This window comes from Haemorhous mexicanus, chromosome 2 (assembly GCF_027477595.1).
Source record: "Haemorhous mexicanus isolate bHaeMex1 chromosome 2, bHaeMex1.pri, whole genome shotgun sequence".
NCBI lineage: Eukaryota > Metazoa > Chordata > Aves > Passeriformes > Fringillidae > Haemorhous > Haemorhous mexicanus.
The window spans coordinates 96,565,890-96,587,586 of NC_082342.1; the positions used below are offsets into that span (position 1 = coordinate 96,565,890).

General features: G+C 38.6%; 1 protein-coding gene across 12 annotated transcripts in view; it reads right to left on the reverse strand.

The window, feature by feature from the left end:
- Positions 1 to 2,272: 2,272 nt before the first annotated feature.
- Positions 2,273 to 21,697, reverse strand: part of MCF2L (MCF.2 cell line derived transforming sequence like) — a 145,076-nt gene continuing 125,651 nt past the window's right edge. For 11 of the 12 annotated variants that reach the window (XM_059839656.1, XM_059839659.1, XM_059839660.1 and 8 more), the window contains 14 exons: positions 18,476 to 18,591; positions 17,415 to 17,484; positions 16,116 to 16,208; positions 15,875 to 15,967; positions 14,528 to 14,653; positions 13,702 to 13,923; positions 13,092 to 13,184; positions 12,525 to 12,603; positions 12,308 to 12,380; positions 11,101 to 11,216; positions 5,597 to 5,724; positions 4,880 to 4,992; positions 4,645 to 4,748; positions 2,273 to 4,519 (listed from right to left, as the gene is read on the reverse strand). In XM_059839656.1, the coding sequence (XP_059695639.1) occupies positions 4,425 to 4,519; positions 4,645 to 4,748; positions 4,880 to 4,992; positions 5,597 to 5,724; positions 11,101 to 11,216; positions 12,308 to 12,380; positions 12,525 to 12,603; positions 13,092 to 13,184; positions 13,702 to 13,923; positions 14,528 to 14,653; positions 15,875 to 15,967; positions 16,116 to 16,208; positions 17,415 to 17,484; positions 18,476 to 18,591 (1,521 nt within the window). In that variant the 3' untranslated portion in view covers positions 2,273 to 4,424. Of the gene's footprint in view, positions 4,520 to 4,644; positions 4,749 to 4,879; positions 4,993 to 5,596; positions 5,725 to 9,022; positions 9,098 to 9,447; positions 9,508 to 10,355; positions 10,443 to 11,100; positions 11,217 to 12,307; positions 12,381 to 12,524; positions 12,604 to 13,091; positions 13,185 to 13,701; positions 13,924 to 14,527; positions 14,654 to 15,874; positions 15,968 to 16,115; positions 16,209 to 17,414; positions 17,485 to 18,475; positions 18,592 to 21,697 lie in introns of all 12 variants that reach the window. The other variant, XM_059839668.1, reaches the window with a different exon arrangement.

Genomic DNA, 21,697 nt, shown 5'->3' on the forward strand with positions numbered 1-21,697 from the left:
GATGTGCCAATGTTTTTTATTTTAAAAAGTAAGAAAGAAAAAGCATTAAACATGAAAAATGTTTACACTACAAAATAAAATCTAAAGCAGAACTATCAGCCTGAAGACATGATGATGTCTCAGAACATGTCCTTCTTTATATTTGCTTTGTTTTCTGCTGACATTTTTAAAAGAAGTACTCCTACAATTTTGTTGGTTTTAGTTTCATGTTTTGGGTTGAAGAGAAGATATGTATGGAAGCTATTGGGAACTGGGCAGTTTGATCTGATCCAACTGCTCATTTCAACATGAGTTTTCTCATCAGGAAACAATTAGAAAAAAAAAAATCAATATTAAATTCAATTTTGAAGAGGCCATCAGAGATCATTTGAGTAACCTGCCAAAACTGTATCTAGGTAAGAAAGCTTTAGGATTAATTTGATTTTTGAATTTACAACAGCAACTTTCCACCAGTCATTTATCAGACTGACTTTAAGCAAGTTAATAATATATGAGTATTATGCTGCTAAACTTTAAAGCAAATTATTTGAGATTTAGACCTCAAAAAAGAACTACATTCTTGGAAAAAACTACCTGTACCCCAGTTTTTCTCACAAAGAGGAAAGAAGGAAAGAGAAGATGGGAAGACCTTTTTTTTTTTTTTTTTGTGATGAGCTCTAATTACAAGCTTAACATTGTATTTTTAAAATTTTGATGTGGGTTATTTCTTTCTCTTCTTTCACTACTTGAGAAGGATATCTGAAAACAGAGAGAGAATAAAGGAAGAAAAGATAATAAAGGCAGTGTGCTCCAAAGTTTGCCTGTTTAATATCTCAGTTGGCAATGAGAGATATTAATTCTGCTAAAAACCTTTTCTTGACTGAGGCCATCACAGCTACAACAGCACCACTAGCAAATCCATAGTCTTTTAAATGTAGCTGGGGACCTCGCTGTCCTGCCAGTGGATGGGGAATAAATAAAAATTCACCTCCTTTAAAATGAATTTAACTACTTTAAAAGTCCCAGAGAAGGCACTTCAGTAGTTAAATGTCTTATTTTGGTAATACAATCTCTAAACACAAGTTTACACAAAGTCTTTGTTAACAACAGAATTTCTCTTCTATTCCTGCATCCTTAATTAAGGGATTTGATTATTTTTACCTGAATATCCCTGAATTTGGGTTGCTTCATCATACCAGGCAGATCTGGTTCTTGCCACACACTTCTAGGGAGGCTGCTAATTCTGGGGACTTGTGTGGAAATAGAGGAGTCATAGTAACATCTAACATATCACTGAGAAGGGGAATAGGAGTTTCTGTCATTTTGAGTTAGGTGATGTAAATGAGTTATGGTACAACTTCCTCAGCTTTGCTCAATGACAACAACTGTGCAGGATGGAGAAAATGTTTTGTATTCCAGCTAGCAAACTGCTTCTGTATCTGTGAAACAGTTTGTGCCCCGACTTCGAGACAGTGATCTAAGAAACCAACCATTATTAGGTTTTTTATATGGAAAACCCTTCAGTTTTACTCTTTACTAAGGTACATTTGGGCTGGAGTTCTTTCATTCTTTTGCTCTAACAAGTATAATGTGGATCTGCTCAAAAAGGCTGGACCTCCTCTTTCTCAGAAAAGTAGGACTACCTGTTACACAGGGAGCTGTCATGATGACAAGATCAAGACTAAACAAAAAGCAATCAAATCTCAGTAAAACACCATAACTGGATCCTGTAGTGCACATGGCCAACAGCTCAGCCCAAATCACTCCAGTCAGTATGGAATTCACCTGGCATGGCACGGTGGTGCTTAAAGTCATCTGTCACTGAATGTACAAGCATGTTCCTCTTCACATGCAGCAAGGGTGAACGTGGTGTCTTGTTTCTCACCCAGCCATGGCCAGATGCAGACCTCCAACTTGCTCTGCTAGTACCAGAGGATCCATGGATACATGGCTTTCCTTGGGAAAACCCAACAGGGATGTGCTTTCTTTCAGAAAAGGGTGTGTGGGAAAAAGGGAATCCTTCCAATTACCAGGCACCAACTTTCTTTTTTTTATCCTCAGCCTGCAGACAGGCTTTAATTCCCTAGTGCCAGGCACATGATTCTAAGTGAGGCATGACCACAAAGGTGACATGGTGTTTTTCTGAGATGGTGCCAGAATAAGCAGGCTGAGGATTTGAATACACAGTCCTGGTTTTCTGTTCCAAATCCTAGAACTTCTCTCTGTTTTATTATGATACCCATAAAAACCTTTCAAGACTGTGAGACAAAATAAACCCCAGAGCATGTCTATATAAAGGCATTCAGCAAGAAGCGCTGAAATTTATTCAAATTAATTACAGTAGAGACCTCTGACTTTGAACTTCTAATTCACAACAGCAGTAAAAAAGGAAATGGTGAAATGGGTTGTATTAAAGTGCAATGATGTGGAAAAAAACCCATGGAAATAACACAAATCAGGCTGCAGTGAGAAATGAAACAACAGTCTCATCCAAGCAATGACAGCAATATATAAGTAAATTATGTTACAGATAATTTACAAAATAACTTACATAGATGAAGATAAGCTGATTCTCATGTTGCTATTCCATTGTTAAATATCAGACTAAATATTCCTGGTCAGCACAGTATTATATGGAATAATAAAAAAAAAAAAAAGATCAGAGGATTTCCATGTTGAAAAAGATGCCTGAAGTAAAACCCTGATCAGCATTTATATTGCAGTACTGCAAGAAAACTAAGTATTTATGAATTGTAAAGTGACACATTCAGCAGCATGAAGACTATAAATACATCTTTTACATTGATACATCATATCTACACACATATACATATCTACACATGCAGGTATATACACACAAGCACGTACATGCACGTATATCTGTGCATACATTTATGTGTGTGTACATACATGCTTCAATTTGTGCTGACCATGGTCAGCTGCATTTTGATTGCGGGGTAGGGTTGCTTCTGCATCATTCCTAGGAGTGTTTGTCATTTAAGTTTTCCAATCTGAAGCCTCTAAAACATAAAATTCTGGCGTAAAGATAGAATTCAGGGCTCAGCCATCAGTGAGTCTGATGATTAACAGCAGTTCCCTTTGACATAATCTGCTGTGCTTAGTGCTTCTGAAAAGTTATGCTCTTCATGTCCCCGTTATTTTTAAATAATATGGTGCATGAATCAGTTAAAAACCTGTTTTCATATAAGCAAAAATATTTGAGAGATAGACAGGAATGAATACAGTATTCAATATATGCACTTAGTTTTGTACTGTTTGTAAGGATGGTGTGCAAAGAATGTCTGACAAAGTGAAAATTTACAACATTGGCTTGAATCATACCCTGAAAAATGGCAAATTTAGCATCACCCTTCCTTTAAAAAACTCATCTGTAACATAAATCTGACTCTTTTTGTTTTTTCTCCTGTGCTCCACTTCCATAGAAAAATTATGTAATTGGGGTTTTTTTATCTTTCAATTAATCTGGAACAAACACTGTGGACTAAAAATATGTTGGATTTCTCCAGCCCTCATAGGTTTGTTTGAAGGAAGGCTCGACCCATAGTGCAGTTACAAGTTTCCTCTGCCTGTAACTGCATGTTGTGAGAGCTGAAACCATGCAATTACTCTTTATTAAAAAATCATTTAGTGAATAAGAACATCTGTGTTTCATTGTGCACCTGCATAAGGAAAAATATACTACTAAATTGCCAAGGCTATGTAAACAGTGATCTTGGTAAAGAATTTGGTTGTGAGGCCAAACAAATAAAAGGGCTACTCTATTGCACATGTCACTAAAATGTTGGAAGGGAAAAAGTAATAGTTTCTCTTGTTGTTTTGGCCAGTGAATTGGTCATGTCTGCATCCCAGCCTCTAGGAAGCAGAAGAATATCCTGAAAATCCAAGAGGAGAGGGTGGACCAAACCTCCTTCCTTGTTACCATAGGAGTTCCATTCACTGCATTGACTGAGGTATGTCCTTGGAGAAAGGGTTTCTTGGGGAGAAGAAATTGTAAACTTGGATTTATTTTCCTCATACCTATCCTGTACAGTGATTGCTATGTTATTTGTTTACAATGAGCATTTAGCATTTTGTTGAACACATTTTGTTTGCTCACATTCAGATTCTGGCTGTTACAAAAGGATACAGTTCTGCAGAAACCTGATCGCGTGTCAAGGAGAAAATACACTTGATGCTAACAGCTCTTCAGAGGAGAAACCTCTACAAAATCCTATTTCAAATCATTTAACTTTTATTTACAACTTCACATTCCATGCACTTTTCATTGGGATCCTCTGGGAGAACCTGTAAAAGTCACCACTAAAAATACTCAGAGCTGGCAACACAGTACTGGTGGTTCTCCAGTGAAGTCCAACGTCCAGAACTCTGCAGCAAATGACAATCTCCAGATTTACCTTCCAGGGAGGTGGGATGAACATGTCATATTAGCCCTTAATGTCAGAGAAGCTGGTGCTACTGACATTGCAGCTATCACTGCAACTTGATGATGTGCTCAAATTGCTGGAGGCAGTGCCTGATTCTGGGAAAAGAAAGGGAGCAAAAAAACATACAAGAAAATATTATATAGTGGTTGTTTTTCATTACTTTCTTTGATAATAAGAATCTTCAAAGAGAAAATCATCTCACTTAAAATACATAACCTACCAGAGCTGCTTAAAGATTGAGCTGATTTTGAGTTGCCTATGAGCATCAGCAGATTGCTTGCTGGAATCCAACCTTCTCTACCACTGCTCAGGTTCTTTACAAACCTAAAAAAAAAACATATAAAAAAATTGGAAGTCAGACTTCTTCATTCGGTGCTTTTGGAAGTTTTGCCCTAAACATCTTCCTTCTAAACACAGTTCTGCTTATAAAAATTTCCAAACACAGATCTGCCTACCAAAGTCCATCCTCCCCTTCACGAATCAGTTGAACTAGATCTCCACTTTTCACTGTAAATTCTTCAGAAACTCCTTTGTCATAATCAGTCACAACTGTATATTTACCAGGAGTCTAAATGCACACAAGAGGAAAGAAAACAAATTATTTCTGTTGAGTACTTTAAGGCATGTTGCAGCTTTTGTTATGTAATTATAATACTTTTCCCTTCTTTCCCATGTACCTACATGCTAAACATGGTGAAAATATACATACTGGGGTTAAAATTGTGCTGACCCATGCAAATTTGATACATTAATTTTCATATCCTGGAAAACATTCAGTGAAATGTTCCCACTACAACAATTAATTCATATGGGTACAGAAAATAAATCCAAAAGAAACAGAAAACCTGGCAAATCCATGCCATGGCATCTGTGTGGAAGTCTACTGACGTGGTCAGTGAACCTGTCATCACTTGATTGCTGCATCATGGCACAAGCAGCCCGACTCGCTGGGCTGCAGGTGTGCAAAGGCACAGAGGGACCTCCCCCAGGTACAAACACCACGGTGGATTTAAGAGAAGGAGTTCTTCTCCGTTGCCCTGGGAATATTGCCCAGCTGAGCATTTCAAGGCAGACACTTTCCCTCCTGCAGCTTCAGAAGCACTCCTGTATCCCACCAGACACACTGTGCTGGCAGCACTTGCTCAGCTCCACAGGAAAGCATCTCTGGTTACCAGCTTGATCTCGCCTGCCCCTCCTGCTCCTTCTTCCTCCGCATCCGATGAATTCAGCGGTTCCTCAGCACTAGACCAGCCGTCATTTTCTTCGGATGCATCAAGAGAATGGGATGGTTTGGCCCAGCCTTGGGGAAGGAACAGCCAACAGTTAACTGAGCCACTGACTGGAAGAAATGTTCTCCCCACTGAGAAGCTCAATATGAACAGGAGAAAAGCTGACACAGGGAGGTTATTACAGTCACTGGGTGAAATTCACTGCTGGCGAAAGTTGGCCTGTTTCCATCCGAGTAAGTGGAGTTGTGGAAATGCACTGGCAGTGAATTTAGCCCTTTGGGTTTACATCAAGGGAAATTAATGGAGTGAATGCAAATTTCCAACTGAAAAGCAAAAATATAAAAATATTTGTATAATAAATATATGTTTTTCAAAGATAAATGAGGGATAGGAAATCTTTGCTTCTTGGGAGGAAGCAGAAGACAGGAACATACACTTTTTGGGAAGAGGCTGAACAACCTAACCAGCTTGCTGGAATAAGGAATAGATAAGAATTGTCTCCTTCACACTGTCAAAAAATTCCACACAGGTTACAAGCAGTATGTACCTCACCTGACAAGGCAGCCCAATATTTAAGAGTATTCAAGCTGACACAAAAAAGTGCTCTGAACTATCTTGGTGTTACATCAAGATAAAACACCACAACAACATTCTCCTGCCTGTCATTTACTGCTTTTTTGCTCTCAGAATGAAGCATTTAATTTATTCATAAAGCTGAATCATATCCAGAGAACACAAAATCCTCTTCCAAATAAAAGAATATTAGGTTTTATTAGTGGGATGTTTTACACCAAGTTCAGCAGCTGCTAATAAATGTGTTGAGCTTATAATGAAAAAAGTCATGATAAAAGAGATAAGTATTTGTAAGCAAGATTTTCTTTCAAGCCAAATAGTAACAACAGTGAAACTCAATGAAAAGAATTAAAGGAAGAACAAACCTTCCCTTTCATGTGACTGTTAGTTGAATTGAGAAAGCACCAGCATTTTTGCTTTGCACTGCTGCTGAGACATTTGACACACAGCTGGTCATGCCAGTGCATTAGGAAAAGCCTTAGCAGCATCAGAATAAAGGCAAAGAAATCATAGAAAGGAATCACATCCAGAGCACACCAAACAGAGTGGGACTTTTACCTTTCCTATGCTGCTGAGTGACCTGCACAAGATTGGAAGTACTGACCCATTTGGCCCTGCTGAGAGGTAAGAATGAACTTCTTTCTGTGAAGAAACTGAATAATAAATTTCTGCTGTATTCCATGAAAATTTCCTTGGAATCTTACATCTTGTAGTTGGCTTGTTGGACACAGCTGAAACCATTTCTGTTATTTCTAAGTTAGGAACAATGCAACAATTCTCCTAATTGTTCCAAGCTCTCATTAGACACAGTACCAATGGGTTGCATAAAAGAAAAAATAAAATCATTCTAAGTGCCTGTAACCTCCTACTCACTGGGTAACAGCTTGGGTACATTTTGGGTAACAGCTCTTGTTCCTCAGCATCTTTCTTTTCTTATATTGGGCTGATGTGGTCAGAGCAGACTGGCCTGATCCTGCCACACCAAGGATAGTCCTCCCCATACAAGCTTGCACTCTACAATCAACAAGTCTATATAAAAGCCCATCTCCTGCTGGGAAGGGAGGTGGCCACCATGGTAGAATTCACATTAGCAAACTATGGGAGCAAAACTATGCATGTACATTCCATCTGTGTGTGTGTTCTCCAGGGTGGGACTACATCAGAACTCCCTATTAAAGGCAGGGAAGGTAGGAAAAAGGTAGGCACTCCTGAGAAATGACAAGGTTATTCAGAAATTATTTGAGATATAACAATGCCAGGGAAACCAAGAATTCATTAACTACTTCTCTTCAGAAATAATCTAACAGGTTTCTTCAAAGAGCTATGATCAGCCTATGCCATGTAATTCTGACACTAGTTCGTATTCCTTGAGCTCAGCATAAATGAGAGCAATACAGCAGTGAAAGGAAATGAATGGGGTCCATGAACTCTGTCTGTGGCCATCAACTGGTGCAGTTTCATCCCAAAATGCCTGGGTCAGCTCCCTGCTTATCCCTCTTTGAGCTGGGCAAGGAGAAGAGATAAATTTCCAGAATAGAGATTGGAAGGTGCAAGACAGGAGGAGGAGTTAGTAGATGTTTTAAATTGATTTAGTTGGTTTAGCAGTTTCACAAAGTAAGATGCTTCTTACTCTAGATGGGACAGAACACCAAATCAGATAAGCCTGTTCCAAGGACACAGTAATTTTACTGTAAATCAGCAATGATCTAGGACTCTCTTCCCTGGAAAATTCCAGCACCTGAGGAAAAGGTCATAGAACACACTTTTCTTTCAGACATTTTTGGGCCCTCAGGATTTCCATGGTATCTGGAGATCTCTGAGTTTTGCCTGCTACCTGCAGAAGAATAACCTTGTAACTCTCATATCCACCCTTGTAGTGTTTCTGCACGTGTCTAGCCCAGGAATACATTGCCTGCTGCTCAGCAAGGTGAATGGTGTTGGAGTTTGCCCAGCACAGCAGCTGAGCTTGCACCATTTCCACAGACAAGACAAAGACTTCAGAAACCTGGAGGGGAGGCTGATGACAGGGACTGGAACAGCTCCACATTTAGACCAACATTTTCTAAAGGACATAGTGGTGGAAAGAGTCGGGAGGAGAGGGACTGCCCTCCTTGTACTCTCCACTGCTCTAGTTCATTGGCCCTAGGGATTTGTACTCTAACTTTCACCATCAGCCCCACTGTTAGAAACGGGTTGTTTATTGAAGTACTTTCCTATTCTCTGCTTAGCTGTGAGTTGGGAGGACGGGAGGCAAATTGCTGCCAGGGGCTCAGTTAAGTCATCTGGGGTTCACAGGGTGGTAAAAGTTGCCAACTATCACCCAAAGAAAGAGGCAACAGGGCCGTGTCAGCAGTAATAAATGCAGATCTAAACCAGAAATTCCTCATGACAGTGATCTGAGTTTTGGAAATTTTTTTCTTTTTAGAAGTTAAATCCTCTCCACAAGGGCACCTGTGACAGAAGGATTCTAACATTTGGAAAACCATGGTGGCAGAGTAGCTGGACAGCCCTGTAATTCCATCCAACACATGGACTCTGGCTCTTTCTTCAGCAACAGATCTCTTTCCCCCTGTCTTCTAAAAACTAGCTACCCATATGCTACTTTATTGAAACCAAGGTAAAACTTCAACCAGTCATGCTATCAAAACCAGTATATATAGATCCACTTGGGAAAACATAGCTGATGTCAATACTCCTGCACACAACAGCATCACACAGGTATTCTCAGCACTCTGATGTAACATATTACATGAGGGATATGTGGGTACTTGTGGAGTACAAGTGGCATCACTGTACCTCTCAAACCAAAAGGAGTTGGGTCACTCACTACTTCGTGCCGTTTGGCTTTTTTGTCAGGACTGGTAGGAGAAGCTGCAGGAGGATGAATAGGTAAAAAAACACAGAAGAGAGATATTGAAGAACTGGAAAAAAGAGAATAGGTGGATTGCATGCTAAATACCTTTGAGTTTACACTGGAAAACAAGTGGATTTCTGTAATAAAATTTTAGCTGTCACTGGTGCATGGCAGCAGAAGGAATTAACGATTTACAAGTAGATATTTGAAGATAAATGGACAAATTTATTTTAAAATAATAGGTGAAAATATATGTAAACTTTCTTAAATTGACTAGACATCAACTGAGTACAATTAACTTCAATTTCAGACAAACATTACCAAATTAAGCAACCATTTTTATGTAAATCTAGTGCTACAGCAATACCTGGTCCTGTAAGAAGGATCATTGGCAATGTCTGGCTTTTAGCAGAAGGAGATGGAGTTTCTGTCAAGGCAAGCATGGGACATTAGTGCTCACCTCAATAGCATTAGATAAACAACCCTAGAGTCTCTCCAGAAAGAACTCAAAGGTAATTGGGTTTTCAACAGGCATTCTGAGGGGGAAAAAATTCCATGCTGTTGGTCAAGTGCCATCATCTTAATGCAATTCAGACTGTTCAAAGACAGCTCTTCAAAGCAAGAAGTGACTGTACCAGTGTGATTACTTGGCAGGAGGAAGCAAGAAAAGTCTCAAACACTTTTTGCCTGTTTTAGGAAAAAAGAGGCAAAGACCATTTCTGGAAGAATAGGGAAATTCTTACTTATTTTTCTATCCAGCAAAAGAACATTGCCAGACACATTCTGCTGTAGTTATTTATGCTTTGAGAATTTTGTTAGCAAGGATGCCAATAAAAAATCCTCTATAAAACCTTCACAGAATCACCTTGATTCCTTTTTGCCAAGTACAAGTGCATTTGGGGCAGATCCACTGAAGCTAGGAGCAGGCCAGGTGTCTGGTCAGAAGACAATTTCCTACCTCTAGCTTTTCTACAGAAATGGGGTACTATAAACTCTGTCCTTTGCCTTGACAGTGAGATTGGAGGCACTGATAATCACACCCCTTCTCTTGCATCTCCACAGCCCCACTTTTCCTAGCTGCCTCTCCCCCTCCCACTCTGGAGCTGGCTTCCCTTGAAATCTCCCTGTCAGAGGCACCGACTAAGGAACCTAGCTTGACCTTGGAAGAACAAGCTAGTGTGCACACTGAAAACCTATCACACTACACACACATACAAGGTGATGCTTCAATCACAGCCTTACACAGAAAACACTCTAGCCTTGTTTTTAAGTTACCTTTCTGACTTTTGAGGTTAGTAAAGCCCTGCAGCGTAAAGCGCTTTTTTGACAGTACAGAGCATTCTGAGGTAGAGCTAGTGCTGTCTACAAAGGAAGAGAGAGACACAGAAAGAAAAGGGAGAAGGCCATGAAAAGATCAAGGCAGAAAGTAATTTGCAGCTATGCCAGGGAACCTGAGTGTTAGAATGAGAAGGGACAACTGAAAGTCCAGGAACAACATGAGTGTGTGGCTGTTCTTGCTGTGCAAGGGCTTGTACTACCAGTGGTTCAATAAATAATTTCCATGATGGGAAAAAAAGTTAAAGAGAAAAAACAGAACAGAAAAAAAAAACTCCCTCTTACATCAAGTAACGCCAAGAAATTTTTTCAGAGGAAGAGAACCCTGAGACCTGGGCAGCTTTAAGAGAAGACCTACTGCAGACTTTGGCTTTTAGCAAAGAGTTCCTCCCTGCCTTTGGCCACCATCCATTCAAGGTGGCTTTGGGCCTGTCCACACCACACACTGGAATGCAGAAATCAATCCCAAGCTAAGGGCAGATGGGACCAGCACGCTGGTTTAGTGTGGGCAGCACTTTGTGGGTTGGCTGCCCTAGGGCTGAAAACAGCAAAGCCCTGCTTGTTCAGGAGTCGTGCTGCCTCCCCTGCACTACCGTGGCTACTCTGCTGGTGGATCTGCCTGTGCATCTGCAGTGCAGGCATGCTCCTTGCAATTAAAGACCACAACATGTGTGGGCAAACTCACCTTTGCCTTTCTCGGGGTACTTTGGTGCTCCTGCAGTGCCACAACCTTCTAGACTTGTGAGATCAGCTTTTTTCTCCTCCATTTTTTTGGTATTTCTGATGTGGTTTCGTGAAGGACTGTTTATTAGAAGAGCATGAAGGCAATCAGTTCAATCACAGGCTTTTAAATACAGATATATAGGCTGTAAACCAATTTTTTGTTCCTTCTCAGAGTGTAGCTTCCAGGACTGAGAAAGTAATTGGTGACTGTGCATTTAAAGACCATGGGAACATACAAATGAGAAACACCTCTCCTGACTAACTGCAATCACATGTACCATGGCAGTGGGAGTTACTGGAAAGATGGCTCAGGACAACTTCCACTCACTTGCAGCTAACAGGCTCCTCCTGAATGTACTAGGAATAAAAGAAGAAAGATAAAGGAATAAACTCTGCCTCTCAGAAGCTCTTAATACAGGAACAAATGAGGGACCTTGCAGTGGATTCCCATCACAACTCCATCTGGGAATGGGATAGAGAAAGACACTCCACAAATCCAATGTATCTGGGAAATTCTCCCTGAGCAATAAGTAGATGCATAAGAGATGCAAGGCAGAGAGCTACCAATACGTGTTTGAGCACACACCATATGGACATGAGCACATGGGCTGGTGGATAGCTACAAACACACACATATGGAAAACCAGACTGAGTAGCAGAGGATTAAAGAGAGGTGTCAGGCAAGGGCAGAACAACAGATGGGAACAGAATATATAGGTTGGTATGGTGAAGGCTAGAGGAAAAAAGAAAAACTTTCACCCAGAAATTAGGACACTGGAGAAATTATACATTACTTCAGTTAAAAAAAAATTGGAGTAAAAGAACAAGAGACAGAGAAAAGATTCTGCTGTGAAAAAGACAAAAAGGAAGGACCATAATGAATATAATCAGCTGCTCAACAAGCATACACATAATACCACCAGGATTTTGGCTGGCGCAGAAAATTACATTTCTGTGGCATTCTCTATCAACTGGCAAAACACATGCCACTGCTGCTCAGCTTAACAGTTCTGGAGATGTATAAACTCCAGGCTTTACAGCTTTATAGCAGGAAGAGAACTAACCCAAAACCTTAAAACACAAGGGCCAGTATTAAGGGGTAGGAGCAATGAAGAGCTGCAAGTCAGATGTATTAGTATATTCACAAGATGATGTAACAACATACTTACCTTGCACAAGATGATGCTGGTAGTGGGAGAGGTAAGCTCTGTGTTTGTTCTAGTGTCCTGTGCTGACTAGCTTCTGAAATGGAGGAAAGAAAAAGAACTATTAAAATTGATTTGTGTCCTGTACCAGGAAGATCTACAGGGCAGGATCTGAGGATCAAAGAGAAAATAGATTAAAAAAGATAGACAAATAAAAAAGAGAATCTCCAAAGCATTTTACCTCTGCATGCCTGCAGTTGACTTGTTAGCACTTTTCTTATTTCATTTACCCAAGTAGCTTTAACTTCAGGGGTTGGTGCCTACCCAAAAATAAATACAATCAGCCATCAAGCACAGAATCGTTATTACACATATAGTTACATGCCAAAGCATAGCTTCAGAGGATTGATTCAAGAGGGACAGACAAAGCTCCCTCTCCAGTGCTTCTGTGACCAGAAACTGGTTGTAGCCACTGGAACAGGCTGAGGCAGAGGCTGTGCATGTGCTGCAGCCAAACCCCATCTCCCCAGCCATCCCCTACTCCAGTGACAGCTATGGTAATGGTGTATACAAGTTCCTCTGTGGACATTGTAAGATATAATTATTTTTTCCCCCAGAAGGCTCTACCATTGAAATATGATTTAGTTTTCTTTTTTTTTCTCTACATTTCCTCATCACACTCTATAAGTGATATAACAGAAGGGAAAAACCCTCCAGATCTTCTTAGGGTTAGACTCCTCCTCCCCTTTTCTTTTCTTTCTTTCTTTCTTTCTTTCTTTTTTTTTTAATGTAGGGCCATGCTATTTACCTGTACAATGTAAACTTCTTCCCTTGCATTATACCAGATTTCAAATTTTTTTGCATCACCTTTGACATTTTCTGTTATTCCAACTGCAGCCATCTGGAAGCAAAGAGAACAGAAGCTGACCTACTGCATTGCAATTATGTTAAAAACAGAAAAGGGAAGCTACTGGTATTCTTTGGTACCTTACTTCTGAAAAGGAAAACCCCATCTGGCTTCTTGCACAAGGAAAAGAATAGTTAACAATTTGTGATCTGTGTGTTGGAGACAAGAGATTCAGTTCTTTGTATCAGCCTGGCTACCTTGGAGGGAAGAAGGGTTTAGGTACCTTAGGTTGAGACTGACTTGTAAAATGTCTCTTTTAAAATCCAGACCAACAAACCCTCCATGATTTTTACATTACCTTTCCCTATGTTTTCTGTGTGATTAATACACCTGCCATTCAGCTGGACAGACAGCAACACAAAACAACACAGACCTGCAGCACCAGTCAGGTTTGTCTGAAGGAGTGAAGTTCCCAGTACAATGCTGTAACACAGGTTTGCAGACAGAACTAGAATATTACTACAGGCTAAGCCCTCAGGACCTTGGCCATAAGGACTGATCAGTGTCTTACATTTAAGGAGTGTTTGTAGCTATAAGAAGGTGCTTTCTCATAGCCCTCTCCATTCTCTTCTCGCTTCTTACAGAACAGCACTGCTTTCTCATGGAGGAAGAGGTGTCGCTGCATCGGCTTGAAGCGTGCCAAATCTTTCACCTTTGTGTGACCCTTCTTATGATCAGTCCAGACATTGAAGGATCCCTGCATTAAAAGCTTGCCCAACTCATTCAGGTTTCCCTAGAAGAAAAAAAACAGTGATATTTGTAACTACAGAGATAACATCAGATTACAATACTGACTCCAAACAGGTCTTTGGAAGTCTGTTGTTCCCAATAATCTCTCATCTCAGTGTTTATGTTGGATTTGGAAATGCAGTGAAATCAGTCTTGAATTTCTCCATATAATTTTCACTGGCCATCACTGTTCAGGCAGGATTTTACAGTCAAGAGTACCAGTAGCAGAGGCACAGAGAACTATGCATAGAGAGAGGGAAGCAAAATACATGTTTGCTTGTTGGGTTCTTACCCCCTTCCCCTCTGCTCATGTATTGTTTTGGGTTTTGTTACTTGTTTGGGAACTGAAAGCTTTGGGTGTAGATTTACACAAAGATCAAAGAAAAAAACAACTTAGGTAGGCAGAGGAAAATATTAGTCATAGCAGGAAAGCTTCAAAAGAGTATAAAGAGATCCCTTTCGTATTGTTTTCATTACACAATTAAATTTAAAGGCATGTTATGTACACACTCTTCTCATTATTAGTACACAGTATAGGGCATGTTGCATATATATCTAAAAAAGAAATGAAATTGAAGTTAAAAGTAAGCAAAAATATTGCTACTCACATCATAGCCTGTAATGGCTATCTGGTGCATAGAATCATTAACTGCTTTAAGAATGCCCAGGATAGATGTTAGTGCTTCCTGAAGATCTTCAGCACCTTCACAGTTCTTACTGTACTTCAGCATTTCCTGAGTGCAAGGGAATGACAACACACTTACCCAGCTTTTGAAACAGTAGCAACTAGGAATGTTCACATTTTAACACTGAATTTTAGGCAGGGGGGTTGGAATGAGATGATCTTTAAGGTCCCTTCCAACCAAAACTATTCTGTGATTCTGTGGATTTAAAGTTAGCAGAGTGAAGCTTTATACCATATCATCTAGGTAGTACAATAGTGGCTGGAACTCCATAGATCCTAAATATTTACTTCTCATTTCTCCTGCTCATTAGCCAAATATATTTTGTTCATCTAGATATTTTGTAAGCTGTATGTAAGAACTTTATCAGACTAACTTTGCAAACATCATTTTCATCACAATTGGAAAAAAAAAAAGAAACAAACCAAACCCAAACCAACAATCCTCAAACAAAAGGATAGGGTCTTTTCATTTGTTACTTTTCAAAACAAATTTAAAAACATAGTCAAATTTCATTTACTCTTTTAATTATGGTAAGGCCTGGCATGCTAGTAACAGATTTAAACTTAGTGCACTGGGTATTGTCTACACATTTAAAAAGGAATCCCTTCTCTAAAGGGATCATTGGTGAAAGTGAACCAGCATCTTCCAAGTTGATAATGATAAACATAGCAGCAAATTCATGTGACTTCACAATATGAAAATAAGATTTTACTCATGGACTGTAGGAAGTTATTTTAAGCAAAAAAAAAACCCTTTATAATTCTCCCCTTTTTACACAAGAACAAAGTAATTCTTTAAATGCTGTTAAATGCTCTCAGTATAGCATATTTAAGTGAATCTCAACAGCATCCTTCAGACAAACACCATACAGTGCTCTCTCTCAAGTGCATTTCCTAGAGTTCAGCAAGTCAAGTTCCTGCAATGTGGGTGGGGTGACTACAACTGAACTACTTCAGATACTCTATCATCTTTGTTTCAAAGCTTTCTTGGACCTTCTGTTTCCCCCCATCAACTTTTCACCTTCTTTTCAGCTGCAATCTAAGGGCAAAGGTAGTTACACAAGATGTCTCTGTGTAATGTTTGTTATTAGATGTTTTTTGACTGAAAGAAAAAAGAACTGACCTGAAAGCTGATGAACAGGGATCTGTGTGTTTCCATTTACACATCTGCTCACTAACTTTTATGTTTCTCTCCAGCAGGATGAGAGAAGCAACATTCAAAAAAAAAATGCACAAAATGTCCTTAGCATTATAGTTTAGTAATACTTACCTTTAGCAATAATTGGTATTTGGTTATTCTTTGAACTGGTTTCAGTAAGTATGAGTCCAAACTGAGCTTGTGGTCGAGTTTCCTTTGACATTCCTGTAATCAATGTTGGATTTCATCAGGACACTAATCAGTATTTGTGCTATTTGCTCTTGAGAAGGTTCAGTAAAAATAAACTAAACAAAAAAACCCAGACCCCAACAAACCGAAGCCACCATTATTTTAGGGATTCAAGCAAGCATACCTGGAAAAATACAGAGTCTGAAAACTGCCTCCACAAACTTTCAGATCGAGGTTTATTTTGACAGTATTTCTCATAAATCTGGAAGTCTTCCATCTGGAATTGGGGAGACAAGCAAAAAGTTAATGAATTCTTGTGACTTTAATAGACAAAGTTCATAACAATTTTTTTCATTTTCAATAATGCTATAAAAGACTCCACCACCACCAAAAATTGAATCATTGTTTTTTGCTCAGGATGCCTCAAGGAATTGCAAAATCACTGAATTTGTAATGGCTATTAATTTGCAAAATAAAACATTCCTGTTAATTTTTGCTTCAGATGAATGTTAAACACCTTATGAAGAAGTGTGTGTTATATTTATATGTTTTATATGTTATATTTCTCCTACAGTATGAAAAATATCTCTATGTGTGCCCAACCATGAGACCCACTGTGTAGATTTTTTTAAAAGACTTTGTCCTTTTCCTTCATTTTCTTTTCAGAAATGTGATTTTCACTAAGTCACACTAAGGTAAATAAAGGGAGTCACACTAAGGTAAATAAAGCAGTTTGCTCCCCCTTATTACTTAAAAAATTAAATGGCATGACTTCAGCACTTGCTGAAAGCAAAAGGAAATAAAGACTGTTGAAAATGTTGTAGTAACCACAGATATAAAGGAAAGACCAGGCAGGAAATCAGCAGGCACAGAAGCACCTCCATCCCTCAGTCTTAGGAAACCCCATCTCCATGGATGTAGGCAGTAAACAGAAGGGAGAGGGATGGCTCCTCCCAGGAGCTTTAGAGCATCAATAGGCTGATTTCCATACACACATTCTTATTTAGCCTTGAGTACACTACAGGTGAGACTCATTGTTTAGTACATCCCCAATTTAAAAAGTTTATTTTTGTCATAGCCTTCTGTTTTAGGAACAAAAATGTCTTGGACTTACTCTGTTAAGGTGTACTCTTTAAAGAAAAAGGAAAAGAACAAAACAACAATATACTAAAGAAATCTAACCAAGTAAACCAACCATTTAATAGTGATGTGAAACAATGCAGTGCATGACTCCTCTTCATGCTTTCCTGACTGCCACTTTAAAAAAGTAGGTTTCTTTTAACAAGAAAGCAGTTTTTTCTAACAAAATCGATTGTGCTGCACAGGGGGAAATATCTCTAACTCTCAAATAACATCTACATTCTCAACCTATTACATGCTCAGGACAAAGGGGATGTGGTGGTAACTGCTACATGAACCACTGTCATGTGTTACAGCCCTGAAGAGGTTTGTGGATGAAGTGCCAGCAAAAGGCCTCACATACCTGGTCCAGAAAGCACCGTCCTACTAGTTCTGGGTATTCCACATAAGTTTCTAGTTCTCTCAAGAATATCCTATAACAAAGAAAATTTTCTTAGAGCACACATTAAAGGAAGTTGTTATAATGTTCACAGTCTTGCAATTAGTTTTCTAACTTTTGGAAAGAGAGTTGTAATGCTACAAACCCAAACATAATTCTTCTAGATCGTGTACTTTAAAGGGGACAGCAAATAAAAACAAATATTCTGATGAATTTCTTCCAGCTTACTGTTGCTGCAACTGAAATCAAATACAGGGTTGGAGAAGGAAGGGGGATTTCATTTCCCTTCCTTATGTATTCAGCAGCAGGATTTGTACAGTTTAAAGTGTTTGGATTTTGCTTCCAAATACTACCAAACACCACACACCAAACAACCCAAAAACCACCTTCCCAAAACTGAAAATAAACCCACACAAAACACAAATAAAAAAATCTGTGACAAAATATAAACTACCTAATATGCTTAACTTCTCTTGAAAATCAGTTTCCCTTTCCTATGAATTTAAATATTATCCTATGAAGAAATACCTCTCTAGCAGCAAGGATTCAGACTTCAGAGAGGTCACTCAATATATTTTAATATATACAAAAATTGTTTTATATATTACTTTTATATATTATTTAATACATCTATAGAAATATAAAATTAATCGCCCTCGATCAGATGTAAGAGTTGAGAATTTGTGGTTTAGAACCATAATCTACTTTCCACAGCAAAAGTAATGAAAAAAAGAAACTCAAATAAAACCTACTTTACTTATCTTGTAACCAGATCCAAATATCTTGCTTCAGAAAGATGGCCACAATGCAAAATGCTACCTGTGTACTGCATGTATGCAGTTTCACACAGCTTTGCTCATCTTCTATAGATATTTTGCTTTTCCTCTCCTAAGCAATACAATGTTGACATACCATACAGACAAGTAGAACTCTGTTAGGATCTTTTAGCAATCTAAGGCAGATTAAAATACTAAGTAAAGAATCTCATCCAAAAGCTGTTCTTAGAACTGAATGCAAATCCTCACCTGTTGTGAAAGTGATAAATTTCTTCCATATTCCCAAACAAGATATCTTTCTTATTTTGCAGTTCTGGTGGAATGAGATGAGCCATTAAGGGGTTGTCCATCTCTGCAGCATAACCCTGCAACACAGGAGAGAGGCACAAATATTATCTCCCTTTACTTGCAGTACTTCTCCCTCTAACAAGGCAGTTTGTCTTCAGGCTGACAGACAGACAAGAAAGAGCTCAGTATTAATCATGAAAGAAGAATACAAATTCTGTTTTCCCATCACCCCACTCAGACACACAGAGTCTTTAGAAAGACTCTTGAGTAAATCCTGCAGTTCTAGATAAGTGAGGATGAAACAAAGTTTGCAATCATTTTCACCAAGTAAAGGCTCTACATTCCTGTACTGCTTACAAATTATAGCTCATACTTTTTTTTTGCTAAGACTTTACAAATCTGACTTTAGAGTCACAATTCCAGTACACACACAAACCTCCATGCCTGTCTTAGCCATTGCTATGAAGGAAAAAGCTGACTGTAGCTATTTCTGCAGGTAACAGACACCATTAAGCTAAAAATCTTCCATTTGCTTTAGTACCAAAAGGAGTAGCTTTAGATTCCCACATCCTCCACTTGTTATATAAGCACACATTTTCCTGTCTGTTTGTCTGGCACAGAAAAGGACACAAGTGGCTTTAGTCCTGGACTGTTCTCCTTTGGCCCTGAGGTCACTAATCTGCCTTCTCTCAAAACACTAAAAAACCCTAAATAAAAAAACCACTCCCAACAAGTCAGCCAGAAAAAAGGCAGGAATTATCTAACACCTGCATTATAAGCAGATTTCTTAATATAAATAAATTTCTTAGCATACAGGCATTGAAGGAAGATGATTCTATCTTCTTTAGATTTGGATTAGACTTCTCTCTCTTGTGGTTTGTTGTTTTCGTTCAATTTTTATATTTTTTAAGCACAAGGTGATCCTTGCATTAAGTCACATTGATTATAACAAACCACACCAAATTATAACAAACTAAATAATTAAAAGAAAAGATAAGTAAAAGTGCAGCTACAATTAAGATATTCAACATGTGGTCCAAACTACAAAAAGTAGAAGAGCTAGCTGGTAAAGTCAGATAACATAGAAGAATTCAAGCGTTCAGACAGGACAGAATTATTTTTTTTAAAAGAACCCAGAATCAGCCCTTTTAAAGTCTGTGTATTTTTCCCTCAAACACCACAAAATAAAAACAAAAACAAAACAAACAAAAAACAAAAAAAAAAAACAACAAAAAACCCAACAAAACAAACAAACAAAAAAAAACCCCTCCCAGTGGAATAGGCAAAGACAATGGATCTCATAAATATTGGTTTCACTTTTCATATTTTTCCTGCCCCAAGCAGTAAAATGCAGAGTCTGAAAAAAAAAAGAGCAGAATAAATAAATTAAGGAAAATTGTACACCCTTAAAAATTTAAAAAAATTTAGATAAAATGGAGTTTTTTTTTTTTTAAATAGGAAAATAACTACTGCAGCCACCAAGAAGAGCTCTTTAGATGAAGAGCTCCACAAAGTGAATGATATCCACTTTAAGTCAAGATATCAAACTTAGCAGCCCAGCCAGCACTGGCAAAAAGAAGAAGTATTGAATTTGGCTCAGGTAAAAGGAAGCTTGACAGAGTGGATAACTTTCAAATTTTGAAGGAACAAAAGCTTGAAATATCTACATTGACAAAAAGTTTTTGTCATTTTTTTCACTTTAGGCTATATACTTTTAAAATTTTTTAAAAAAGCTTCATGTTTTACGACCTATGCAGCAGTTGTGTTTTAAAAAAAGAGAGGGAAAGCTACTTAATACAACTACAGAGATTATTTAATCTTACTTTAAAAATGTTTAAAGCCTTGCTTAGTCTTTCATTTGAAAGCTGCTCTAAAACCATCCAAGTAAGTGGAAAAAAGGGTAGAATTCAATACCTAAAAATAGACTAGACCAGTGTTCTTCTCCCAGTAAAGATTATAGAATTTCACAGACTGAAGTGGGATGATCATGGTTATTAATGAAAGAAAAATTATTGATCTTGGATAAGATATAGCAGTTTCCAAATAATCAATCTTGGGAAACTACCTTGTTTTTTTTCTATCGGAATCCTTGGCAGACAGAAAATGCATGGCAAACAAACAGGACATAATAAGAGTAGACACTGTCTCTACAAAGGAATACCAGGTTATTTTACATGAAAAATTGAAAAATTATTAGAATGGGAGAAACAAAGGGAATGGGAGAACTGCCAGAACTATGGAGTAATAACTAGAATTCCTCAAAAGCTGGAAGCCTGCCACTGAGCCATACCTCAGCAAGTATCTGACCCAGAATTACTGCTGGCATTCCCAATCACACAAGTTCAAGCTAGAGGGATACCAAACTGCAAGGAGGCACAGAGGTGTGCCTGGCACAGAGTACTGGACTGTCACTCACAGCGGCACAAAACCAAGACACTTGGCCTAGCAAGACAGGAATTGCACTGCACTCTACAGAAAACAAGAGTAATACCATGGGAATAGGAAAATGCTCCAGTAGCAGCAGTAAGGACCAAAAATCCTCAAACTATTTCAGTCATGATTTTATGAATAGACCTGTACAGATGCATTGCCTACAAAAGCAGAGAACAAAATGATCTTTAAGGCCCACTCCAAATTGACCTGGGTTTATTATCACTTGTCAGATGTGACCATCCTGCTGTAATAACACTTCCAGCACTTGGACTGAACACAGGATGTAAATGCTGTGGCAAGCTCAGCACAAACTCGCAAAACCAAGACCAGAATCCAAAACCCTCATACACTACTCTTGAAGGTATGTACCCAGAAGTTATCAGTCCTGGTCCATAACATTTGACAGTTCCTATTTAGGAGCTTAACATTGATATGCACACCAAGAATATCCACTTGTCTCAACTCTAGTTCATCCTGATCAAATTATTCAGCCATAGTTACCTGCAACTTCATCCTTCCCTGAAATCAAACTGGATTACAGGAAAATGACACATCCATAGCTGAAGACTTGAACTTGAGGAATACAAGAATACTGCAGTGTATTTCTACAAGCAACTCAGCAATGCTGTAATCGTGCCTCCATAAGTGTGGAGCAAAGGGAGCACCTTTGCTTCCTTGATGATTTCAAATGGGGATTTTATTACAAGGCATTCTGTTCCCACAGTTGTACCCAAGACATGTGGAAGATCA